Source organism: Lathyrus oleraceus, chromosome 3, assembly GCF_024323335.1.
Source record: "Lathyrus oleraceus cultivar Zhongwan6 chromosome 3, CAAS_Psat_ZW6_1.0, whole genome shotgun sequence".
NCBI lineage: Eukaryota > Viridiplantae > Streptophyta > Magnoliopsida > Fabales > Fabaceae > Lathyrus > Lathyrus oleraceus.
Window position 1 is genome coordinate 170,454,832 of NC_066581.1, and position 12,316 is coordinate 170,467,147.

The window sequence follows — 12,316 nt, forward strand, 5'->3', positions numbered from 1 at the left end:
AGCTCGACAATGGTGTAATCAGGATATTTGTGTTGCAAATGATAGTTCGATTAAGTCATGGCAGGAATAATAGGTAGGTATATCACCGTTGCTGTAATGTTTTAGTCTTTGTCCATTAACCATGAACAGGTCAGTCGATTGGCTCTTAATCTCAACTGCACCAGAGGGTATGACTCTTGTGACCTCGAACGGTCTGGTCCATCTGGAACATAGTTTACTAGGAAATAGGCGTAATCTAGAGTTGAATAAAAGTACTATGTCGCCTACACGAAATTCCTTCCTTGTGATACGCTTGTCATGCCATGCTTTTGTTCGCTCTTTGTAGATTATAGCATTTTCATATGCATCGCGTCAGAGTTCTTATAATTCCTGGATATCTAATATTTGTTTGTTTCCAGCTTCTAAATAGTCCATGTTTAAGGCCTTAATGGCCCAATAGGCTTTATGTTCTAGTTTGAAGGGTAAATGACACGACTTTCCATAGACTAAATTGAAGGGTGTTGTTCCTATAGGGGTTTTATAGGCAGTCCTATAAGCCCACAATGCGTCTTGAAGTCTAGATGACCAATCTTTCTTGGAAAGTGAAATAGTTTTTTCTAGAATTTTTTTTATTTCTCGATTTGATACTTCTACTTGTCCATTAGTTTATGGATGATAGGGTGTAGTTACTTTATGTCTCACGCCATATTTGTTCAAGAGTTTTTAAAAAATTCTTGAAATAAAATGAGACACATCGTCGCTTATAACTAGGCGAGGTGTTACGAACCTAGGGAATATATAGTTCTTAAACATCATAATTACCACTCGTGCATCATTGGTAGGTGAGATGATGACCTCTATCCATTTTGATATGTAGTCGACAACAATTAGTATGTACTTGTTTCCCATAGACGAAGGGAATTGACCCATAAAATTGATACCCCGGACGTCAAAGATTTCTACTTCCTGAATATTCTTTAGGGGCATCTCATTGCGCCTTGATACGTTTCTAGTGTGTTGGCACCAGTCACATTTAATTATGAAGGTATGCACATCACGCCATAAAGTTGACCAATAAAGGCCTGCATGGAGGATTTTAGCACAGGTTTTGGATGTGATTGCATCCCCTCCATAAGGGGCAGAGTGGCAATGAGTTATGATTTTTGGTGCCTCCTCTTCAGGAACACAACGAAGAAAAATGTTGCATGCTCCCCTCTTGAAGAGAAGGGGTTCATCCCAATAAAAATGTTTCACGTCGTGGAAGAACTTTTTCCTCTGTTGGTACGTCAATCCCTGAGGTAGTATATTAGCTGCGAGGAAATTTATGAAGTCGGCGTACCAAGGTACACTTGTCACTACACAGGCAGATTCAATTTTTGGCACTACCTCATCTAAGGCTTCTTCTTGACTTATCAAATTGGCGACTGATGCTATCAGCCTATCATATGCAAAGTCATCATTGATAGGGATATGGTCAGGTTTTAGATACTCTAACCTGGAGAGATGGTCGGCTACCACGTTCTTAGTCCCTTTCTTATCACGGATCTCTTAATTAAATTCTTGTAATAAAAGGATCCAGCGAATCAGTCTAGGTTTTATGTCTTTTTTGCTCAATAAGTATTGTATGGCAACATGATCTGTACATACGATGATTGTAACTCCAACTAAGGAGGATCAGAATTTGTCTATTGCAAATACAACATTTAGGAGTTTCTTATCCATTATTGTGTAATTTAGTTGGGTTGCATTTAAGGTTCTGCTAGCATAATAGATCACATGTAGTCTTTTATCCTTTCGTTGTCCTAAGATAGCGCCTACAACGAAATCACTAGCATCGCACATAATCTCAAAGGGTTAGTTCCAATCGGGAGGTTGCATAATAGATGAAGAGATTAGTTCTTTCTTAAGAAGATTAAACGCCTCTGTACATTTTTTCATTAAAGGCGAATTCGACGTCTTCCATTAGGTGGTCGGTTAAAGACTTAGTTATCTTGGAGAAATCTTTAATGAAGCGTCGGTAAAAATCGGCGTGTCCAAGGAAACTTCATATTTCTCTAATTGTTTTGGGTGGTTGGACGTTCTCTATTATATCTATCTTAGCTCTATCGAACTCAATTCCCCTTTTTAATACTATGTGTCCTAGGATTGTTCCTTCTGTTACCATGAAATGGCATTTCTCCTAGTTTAGCACCAAATTAACTTGTACGTATCTTTCTAGGATTCTCTCTAAGTTATCCAGGAAGATTCTAAAAATGGACCCACATACCGAGAAGTCATCCATGAAAACTTCCATGATTTCATCCAGGAAGTCTTTGAATATGGACATCATGCATCGTTGGAAGGTTGCAGGAGCGTTACACAGTCCGAATGGCATTCGTCGATAAGCGAAAGTGACATATGAACATGTGAAGGTGGTTTTTTCTTGGTCATCTGGGTGGATAGGGATTTGGAAAAATCCGGAGTATCCGCCTAAGTAACAGAAGTAAGAGTGCCTACCTAAACTTTCTAGCATTTGGTCAATAAACGGAAGGGGAAGTGATCCTTTCGGGTTACTTTGTTCATCCTTCTATAATCTATGCACATGCGCCATCCTCTTTCTATGCGTTTTGCTATTGGTTCTCCTTTTCTGTTTTGTACGACCGTGACACCTCATTTCTTTGATACCGCGTGCACATGACTAACCCATGTACTATCATATATTTGGTAGATAATTCCTGCATCTAGAAGTTTTAATACTTCTCTCTTGACTACATCACTTATTATAGGATTTATCCTTCTTTGGTGTTCTCTAGAAGGTTTAGAATCTTCTTCTAGCATAATCTAATGCATGTACACAAAGGGACTTATTCCTTTCAAGTCGGAGATGGTATAGCCTAGAGATGCAAGGTATCTTCTTAAGACCTCTAATAGTTGATCGGTTTCGTCTCTGTTAAGGTTGGCATTTACTATAACTGGATGGTTGAGTTCTTCATTAAGATACTTGTATCTCAAGTTCTTAGGCAGTTCCTTAAGCTCTATTGTGGGTTTTTTAATGCTTGGCATATGATCAGGGGTAAGTGCTAAGCATTCGTTAAGGTTATCGTCAATGTAAGGTGTAACTGACTTAAACCCATCGTCTTCTATTATGAGTGTCGAAGGTAGTTTTATTGTTTCGATATGCTCCTCCTTATCTAATTCTCTTATGCATTCATCAATGATATCAATTTCACAACAAGAGTCGTCCATGGAGCATGCTTTCAGAAATTTGGATAGGATAAACTCTACCTTCTCGGCGCCTACTTTGAAAGTCATCTTACCTTTTTTTACATCTATCATGGCTCTAGCAGTTGATAAGAATGGCCTACCTAGAAGGATAAGGATTTCTTTGTCCTCTTTAATATCAATTATGACAAATTCATTAAGGATATAGAGTTGTCTGATTCTAACTGGGATATCTTATAATATGTCTATCGGGTACTTAATCGATCGATCAGCCAGTTAAAAGGATATCCTAGTTCGTTGCATGTCTCTTAGGTCTAGTCTTTCACAAACTGCTAAAGGTGTCAAACTTACGCTTGCTCCTAAGTCCAATAGTGCTTTGCCTATGACATGTCTTCCTAGAACACATGGTATTGAAAAGCTTCCAGGATCTTTCTGTTTCTTGGTTAAATTGTTCTCAGCAATTGCATTGCATTCTAAGGGGTTGGGATCATCGAGCTTGCGCTTGTTTGTTAAGATATCTTTTAGGAATTTGGCATATGATGGTATTTGGGTAATGGCTTCAGTGAAGGGTATCTCGATGTGAAGTTTCTAAATTACTTTCACTAACTTCTTGTATTGGGTGTCTTGTTTAGTATGTTTAAGCCTTTGCGGATATGAAATCGGTGGTATGTAGGGTGGCGACGGTACATATGTTCGATTTTCTTGGTTATCATTCACTGCCTCCTTATCATTAATATCCTTCTCTCTTTGTTTTTCAGGTTATGTGGGTTCCTCTTTTTGTTTTTCTGGAGTAGTCACAACATTTTCTTTTAGTGGTTTTGGAATTTTAGGATCATCATATTGAGCTCCGCTTTGCAGCGAAATAACACTAGCATGGCCTTTAGGGTTAGGTTGAGGTTGTCCAGGGAACAATCCTCCTGCAGTAGCCTAAGAAGCTTGTTGTTGGGCTACTTGAGAGATTTGGGTTTCAAGCATCTTGTTGTGGGTCACCACATAATCAACCTTGTTTCGTAATTGTGAAATCAGTTCATTAGTATGAACGTTTTGGTTCATGAATTCTTTATTATGTCGAGTTTGACTCGTGATAAAATCTTCCATAATCTTCTCAAGGTTTGAATTCTGAGGTGTAGTTTGTATCGGTTGTGAGGGTCTTTGGGCTTGGAAACCTGCTGGTCTTTGAGGAGAAGAGTTTTGGGAAAAAGTAGGATTATTATTCTTGTTAGAGATGTTTGGATGGTTCCTCCATCCAGGGTTATAAGTGTTTGAATAGGGGTTCCCTTAGGCATAGTTGGCCTGGTCTGGGTTTGTTTTAGCTAGTAGACTGCATTCGGCAGTCACGTGTCTTGGTGTTCCACATATTTCGCATTCGGGTTGCACTGCAGCTACGGTAGTTGTAGGGTTTATGACTAAGCTTTCTACTTTCTGGGTTAGGGCGTCCATTTTGATGTTCATATGGTCGAAGTTGTTAACCTCGTATATACCTCCTTTAGTCTCTTTCTTCTCTACTTGTACATGATATGTACCCTATTGGTAATGGTTTTGAGCCATGTCCTCAATGAGTGTGCATGCCTTGGGATAAGGTTTATTCATTAGCGCACCACCGACGACAGCGTCGATAGTCATCTTTGTGTTGTAGAGAAGTCCATTGTAGAAGGTGTGGATGATTATCCATTGTTCTAATCCGTGATGTGGACAAGATCTTAATAGATCTTTGTACCTTTCCCAGGTGTCGAAAAGGGACTCACCATCCTGTTGAGTGAAACTGGTAATTTGGTTACGTAGGACGGCGATCTTACTAGGTGGAAAGTATCTAGCAAGGAATACTTTCTTCAGGTCATTCCAAGTAGTGATGGAATTAGCTGGAATGGAATATAGCCATGACTTCACTTTGTCTCTAACGGTGAAAGGGAATAAACGTAGACGTATCACCTCAAGAGCAGCATTATTGCATTTTAGTGTGTCGGCTAGTTGAATGACGACTTTTAGGTGCTGGTTTGGGTTCTCTGTTGGGAGACCAACGAACTGGTTCTGTTGCACGATTTGCAACAAAGCAGACTTTAATTCAAAGTTATTAGCTGTAATAGCTGGGTTGACTATACTCGAATGAGGCTCTTCGTTAGAGGGTAGGGCAAACTCTTTGAGTGGCCTACGAATTTGGTCTTCAGCCATTGCTCTTTTGATTCGTTGGAGCAATAATCGAGCTCTTACTTACTTTTCTGGTTCAGCTATTGGATCTTCTAAAGTTCCAATGCTTCGAGTTCTTCACATTGACCGGCGAGGGTTACCTTAATCTAGACTGTGTAACAACAAGTTATGAAATTTGACGGTATTGGTCCCCGACAGCGGCACCAAACACTTGTTCGTGAGTTTATGAGTCTATCAGAATAACTAATTGCTAGTGTACAATCTATCATGTAGTTGTAAAAAATATCGATCCCACAAAGACCAATAGTCAAATATATCATTTCTAATTGTTACGGTGTTTATCTAAGGCGGACGAATTAATAATGGGACAAGATGAAATAATAAACTTTAATAAATTCAGACAAGTAATACTAGAACGTGGTTCACATCAATTAACAGTACTCTTGATTTCTTCTAATAGGATTACTATACGGGGCAATATTTTCTACCTTGAAAATAATGTAATTGAACAGGAACTCTCGTTTTCGCATATTCAAAACCAGATTTTACTCCTTAATTTATATCGTCCATTGTTACATATGACTGACGCTTATTGCGTTAAAGTAGTAAATCCTATTTTAAGGAATTAGACTCTTTACTTAGTTGAAAAGTGATTTTGATTGGTAAGTTTAAATAAAAAGGGTCCCTAGCTTCCGCTCAGGTGACCAGGTTCTAACCCTATAGGCGCGCACTTTCGCAAATAGTTTTAAAACCATCTTCTAGAAATATTAAACCTCCTAAGTAATTAATAAAGTGCTTTCGCGATATTTACTAACCAAAAATAATCAATTTTAATCTTTAGTGTCAGACAACTTTCGATCTTACTCGACGTTTTCACATCTCTACTTTCGTAGAGACCAATTAAATTTAATTCAGAAAGATTATATTAAAAAACAAATACCCCACAATCAAAATCTTAAAGAAGCAACAGTTAGAGTACCGTCAAGTGACGGTCCTCACATCCCAACATCAATAAATTAGTTGGGCGTGCTTATGACAAACATGAAAACATAAGTTTGAAACTTAGAAGTAGACATTGTGGAAAAATAGTTTAAAATAATATGGTGCGATAAATAAGGCTTGTAAATAAAAGAAGTAGTGCGAGGCAAGGTAAATAGAGTGCGAGTAAATAAATAAAGTTGTAATAAAATCCGAAATATAATAAAGACCTGCTCCAAACAGAGGCTTGAATTTGATACAGAATAAATTATTGAAGACTTGTAAAGGAATATAAATGGTGGCAAGCTTAAAATGCGGGAAAATAAAGTGCTCCAAACTTTGTACAAACTCAATACTCTCTGGTGTTATAACCCCTCGATGTGACGAGTTATAACTTTTGATCGGTAACTTAAGTGCTTAAGATTGTGCTAAGCTTGGATGCCTTGAAAAATGAAGCTTGAAGCCTATTTATAATGTTCCTAAAACCTAAAAATGTCATATGAAGTTTTCTCATTTCGTGGGAGGAAAAATAGGGAAACATGGGAAGAGTGGAAGACCAAGTGAGTCCATTTTCTAACCTCCTGGTTTTCACAAAGGATGACGAATGCCATGTCAAGGTGGCGAACGTGATCTTCCCAATGTGTGGAAGAGTGGGCCAATCCACCTATTGGTGAGTGTGACACGTCATTTCTCATATGGCATTTCCCATGGCGAACGCCATATAGGTCGCCTTGTGTGTAATTTTCCATTTTTTTCATTGTTTTGTATCCGAATTGTTTCCTTTCTTCGCATATGGTCCCAATATGGTTAAACCCTTAAATATAGACAAAGTACCCACATAACACCAGAAATAGAGATAAAACGATAGTAAAACATGTAGAAAATGAGTCAAAATAACAGTGTAATTTGGTGTTATCAAGTTCAAGAAAGATGAGAAGGTTCAATGAAGAAGTGGTTATCCCCCCGTAGAGAGAAATCCCCAAGAAGACCATAAAAGAAGTTTCCAAAAACAAAGGAAAACATACTAGTAATGAAGAAGAATAAGACCATAAAGGTAAGTTTCAGTACATCACTTCCATCAATCGCATTGTCCAAAGAGTGATGGACCCCTCTAAATGGAATATGAAGAGAAAGATTGCCTAACCGATGATCATAAGCAAGAAGGATGTAAACACTTCAATTGGAATCCTGAAGAGGTGAATTCTCATATTCTGTGACAATGAAAAAGTAGGGGGAATCCCGAATAAGATCTCTCCCTTGGTGACCACGGCCACAATTGCAAATTTCTATGTGCCTCGAGTCCTCATTGATGGCAGAAGTTATTGTGATATCATGTACTATGGCATTTTCTGAAAGAATGTAGATCCTAGACGAAATGGCGCCCCTTGTTCACCTCAAGAGGAAAAACCATAACGTCCATGATGAGATGTTGACGATAAGCACTGACCTATCTGGAGAAAAGAGGATATACAAAGTGTTGCAGTAAAACCAGAAGGAGGATGACGGAAAAGTTATAGATATCAATGAGTCTTCCTTAATTAGGCAGTTGATAAACATGGCTATCTAGCCCTCTGCAGGTAAATCCGACCACCTTGGTCGGATATGTGTAGGTAACTAATCCAGGTGAAAGTCAAAGTCACTCTGAAGATGCAGTCAGGTACCTTCTCATTGTTCTTCATGCTGGGATTCTCATACTGCTTACGTAGAGACTGGAGTTTTACTTTCTTCACTGATACATCACCACCGTAGCACCGTACCAGTGTGTCCCACGCAGCCTTCGTCGTCGTCGAATTAATGATTTTCTCAAACACATTCACATCTACATACTGATGGATGTAGAACAATGCCTTCTGATCCTTCTTTCTCATATCACACTGAGCATTTCTCTATGCATCTGTTGCATTTTCCGGAAGTACAACCAGAACGTTACAGTCGTTGACGAGATCAAGAACATCTTAAGCGCCAAACAACACACGCATCTGAATCATTCAATGATTCCGGTTCTTACCATTGAACACTAGAAGCTTATTACTCAGATTACCGTTTCTGTTCATTTTCAATCTTGTGCAATACATTCAGATCTCACCAAACATTAGTGTTTCCCAATCCTGCAGAATCAAGAAATGTGATTCTCTTACGATGCCGATTCATAAATTCAACATGAATTCAAGAAACGAAATCAATCACGCAACGCCTCACCATTCACCCGTGTTTTCCTGTGTTTTCCTATGAATCTAAATCGGAGCTCTGATACCAACTGTTGATACACAAGATGAAGATGGAATGAAAAAGAAGAGAGAATAACAAATTTTCACTACTTTACTAAAACATTTACAACAAAATGGTTGCGCACACACTGCACTACAATATTACAGTACTAAAACAGTTACAACAAAATAACAACTATAACATTATATTTACGCAAATAATAATGTCACATTATTACCTTCTCTTCCTCCCACACCATTTCAATCGATGTCTCCACCATCGGAAAAACAACCCCCTCCATAAACCAATGCATCCTTCCTTGTCTGCTATGGAAATAAATGGTGGTATTCAATATTATGTGTTTGTTCATTTTTTTTCGTTTTCTTCTCTATAACTAGATGCTTTCTCTTTTTTCTATTCTCATTTTCAAATATTAGATATGACTTTTTGGTTTGTTCTAGATTAAAAATCTATTTTTAAGTTTTCATTAACAACACAAGTGTGGATCTTTAAAATCTTTCCATCTATTTTTGATGTTGTTGTTGATTTGGGTTGGTTGAACCATTTTCAATAGTGATAGATAGTTTATTGGTTGGCTGAAAAAAGGTTCCGGTAAAGTAAAGATTTTGGTACATGTCAATTGGCATATGTCAATCTCAATTTCTCGCTACTGATTTCATGCTCGTGGAATTTCTTTTAAAACCCTTAAACATTTTTTATGTTTCGGATTTCTGATGTTGTTGTTAGTGGTTTTCTTATGGATTTGTGATGAAATGCAATGTGCCAAACCATTTTTGATGTTCTGGTTTTTTTTTACCTTGTTGTTATTACCCATTTATATATGAATTTGAAAGATGAGGGGTTTGATTCAGGTTAATGTTAATTACTTTTTTTATCTAAAAAATGTTAATTATTTTATTGATAATACTATGTAATTATTTTAAAAATTTTAATAATAAAAAATTATTTTTAATAAATAAAACAATTATTATTATTGATGAAAATGATATCTATTTAAATTTGATAAATGGTGCGATGAAAAGACTTTTCATAATCACTCTCAAAAGATATCTTAGTCTGAATTTTTATGTGTTTGACTACAAAATACTAACAAGAAAGTGAAGAAGACACAAGTTAGTGAACATGAAAAGTCTTCCACTACATTTATTTTACTTCCAAAATTCAACAACTTAACACTTTTGAGCATTAAATTCAATTTTTGCTGAAAGCATTACCCTGGCCAAAACAGACTTGAATTGCAACTAGTGGTGCAAGGGTCAATATTTTGGGCCTCACCAACTTAAATATTAAATCTTCTTTGTCTTGATTCACACAACCAAGTAGAATAACACTCAAAACAATGATACACTCAAGGTTTTAAAAACCGACCGTGGTCGCGTTGCAGTCGCATAAAGACTTTTGTGACTTCTGTTAATACACACGTATTGCGACATTGATTGTGGTCTTTGTCACGGTTCGCAATCGTGAATCCTTTTTTAAAACCATCAGGAACAATTAAGGAAATGAGATAAAGCAAGCATTAAAAAATATGCAGTCTTTTGGCAAAACCTGTCATTGAAATTGAAAACGCTTTACACTTAAGCGGTTTACGGAAAGATTGAACTAAAAAGGAAAATATTTAGTGCTCCACTACGAAATTGAAAGAGTCTGCAACATTACAATAATAATCTAAATAAAACACCTAAACACCTAAACTAAACATGTGGAACAGTACTAAGCATGAGATTTCTCTACATCTTGTCTTTCAACTTCCTCCTCTTCATTCTCACCAGACATCTCCTCTAAAGATTTTCCTTTTGCCTCAGGTAGAATGAGAGTACAACAGAAACCCAAAATGTTAACACAACCCAATACAATCAACGCATTCTTCACACCGATACCTGCAGGGTAACCTGCATCTGTTTTAGTCTTGTCCTTGTTTTGTGCCAAGTACAAGAACCCGAACGCACCAACTATAGCACCAAGCTTCCCCGCTGCGGATGATATTCCATGGCAAGTAGAACGGAATCTGGCAGGAAAAATCTCGGCCGGTACAACAAATGTGGTAGCATTAGGACCGAAATTCGCAAAGAAGAACGTCAAGGAATACATCACCACGAATCCTATTCGGTTTTCCTTATGAGTCCAGTGTTCATAAGGAATGGCAAGAGCAAACATGAAGACAGTCATAAAGAAGAATCCCATCAATTGGATGGTATATCTTCCTATCCTGTCGATCAATGCCACTGTAAACCAGTAGCCTGGAACTGTACTGCATAGAGCAATAAGAGTTTGAGCTCTTGCAATTTTGTAAACTTCCTCAATGGCATTCATGGTTTTTGCCGGAGGAATCCAACCAACCGCGGCGAAAATATCCTTCTGGAAAAGATTTTGACTATAAAATGCAATATCAAGCAAGAACCAAGTACTTGCAGTACCAAATAAATGTAGTCCGTGGCGACGGAGGAACTCTTTCGAGAACAAACCAAATGGTTTAACCTTTGGCGCGTCCTCTTTCACCGGGTCAGCTTCAATATCAACCTGCAGAACCTTAGACATATCCGCTGCAGCCTGCGCGGTATTCTTAGCAACTAAAGCGGTGTAACGAGCGGTTTCTGGCATCTTTGTTCGCGAGTAGAAAGTCAGTGCAGCCGGGATTGCTCCTACCATCACAATTATCCTCCAAATGTAGTCAGCTTGAGGAACGGTTGAACGGAGTGGATCGACCTCGTAAGACGGAGAATCATAATTGGCCTTAAAGGCTGCTGAAAGTATGATTGCAAATAAACCACCTGCCAGAATTCCAAAACCCTGCATGGCAAAGACAGCAGCAACGAAGGCACCGCGAGTCTTCTTATTAGAATACTCCGACATTATGGTAGCCGAAAGCGGGTAGTCTCCACCAATACCAAACCCAAGCCAGAATCGAAAAAAGCAAAGAGTTGAAATAACAGATTTTGGAGTATGTCCAAAAGAAAGGCCCGAACCAATAGAGCAGACCACCATTATCAAAAGAGTCGCACCATAGACTTTTTTCCTACCCAACTTATCACCAAGCCAACCAAAGAAAAGCTGTCCCGAAAGTGTTCCAAGGAAAGCAACACCATTAACCGCCGCCGATACATTCGGAGGCAACGTCCCCGGCTTCTCTGCACCCTCCACATGGTAATATATCCGTCCCAGCAACTTCGTGACAAGCGATACACAGAACAAATCATACGCATCAGTAAAGAAACCCATACCAGCTATGATGATCGCAGTGAAATGGTACCATTGCGTTTTGGCCACATCAAGTGCATTCAGCACCTGAATTTGATCCTTGGCCATCACTTTTCAAATCCAAAACAGCAAGATTAATTCCTACAAAAGTGAAACCAAAACTCAGAATCAACATAAACAGAAAAAAAATATCAAAGAATCTTAAATGTGTGATAGAGATCAAGAACCTGAGAGTGCAAGAAGATTGAGCAAAGAGAATGATGTAAAAGACCGTTACAAAAGAAAGAGTCGTGAAGTTGTGAGTGAGGAAAATAGGTTTAGTCTTGAGAATATATAGGCAATAACAGAAAGGAAAATAGAAATAACGTATCAAATATTCCAAAGCATATACTCAGTCAAACTTTTCATTCTTCTGCTCTTTACAACTGCCGTTCCTTCCTCGAACCTTTTTGGAATTATAGTGACCTCGCTTTTTCTGTTATAACATGCGTATGTTGTCGAGTTATACGGTATAGTATAGTATAGTATACTCTTACTTTTTCATTCAAAGTTAATATTCATTACGTAAAAAATATTTTTCATCAAT

At 38.0% G+C, this 12,316-nt stretch overlaps 1 protein-coding gene and 1 non-coding gene across 2 annotated transcripts; one reads left to right on the forward strand and one right to left on the reverse strand.

Moving 5' to 3' along the window:
• Positions 1 to 4,858: 4,858 nt before the first annotated feature.
• Positions 4,859 to 4,965, forward strand: LOC127134066 (small nucleolar RNA R71). The gene has a single exon (XR_007807842.1). It is a non-coding gene; the product is annotated as a small nucleolar RNA R71 (small nucleolar RNA).
• Positions 4,966 to 10,068: 5,103 nt separating this feature from the next.
• On the reverse strand, positions 10,069 to 12,078 carry LOC127126060 (inorganic phosphate transporter 1-4). Its single transcript, XM_051054909.1, has 2 exons — positions 11,958 to 12,078; positions 10,069 to 11,871 (listed from the first exon to the last, which is right to left on the reverse strand). Exon 2 carries the CDS (start codon positions 11,836 to 11,838, stop codon positions 10,246 to 10,248), a length of 1,593 nt encoding a protein of 530 aa, XP_050910866.1. The 5' UTR covers positions 11,839 to 11,871; positions 11,958 to 12,078; the 3' UTR covers positions 10,069 to 10,245.
• Between the last annotated feature and the right edge of the window lie 238 nt (positions 12,079 to 12,316).

Bases quoted from the DNA above. Each gene is read 5' to 3' on its own strand.
- LOC127126060 (XM_051054909.1), bottom strand. From the start codon at position 11,838: ATGGCCAAGGATCAAATTCAGGTGCTGAATGCACTTGATGTGGCCAAA.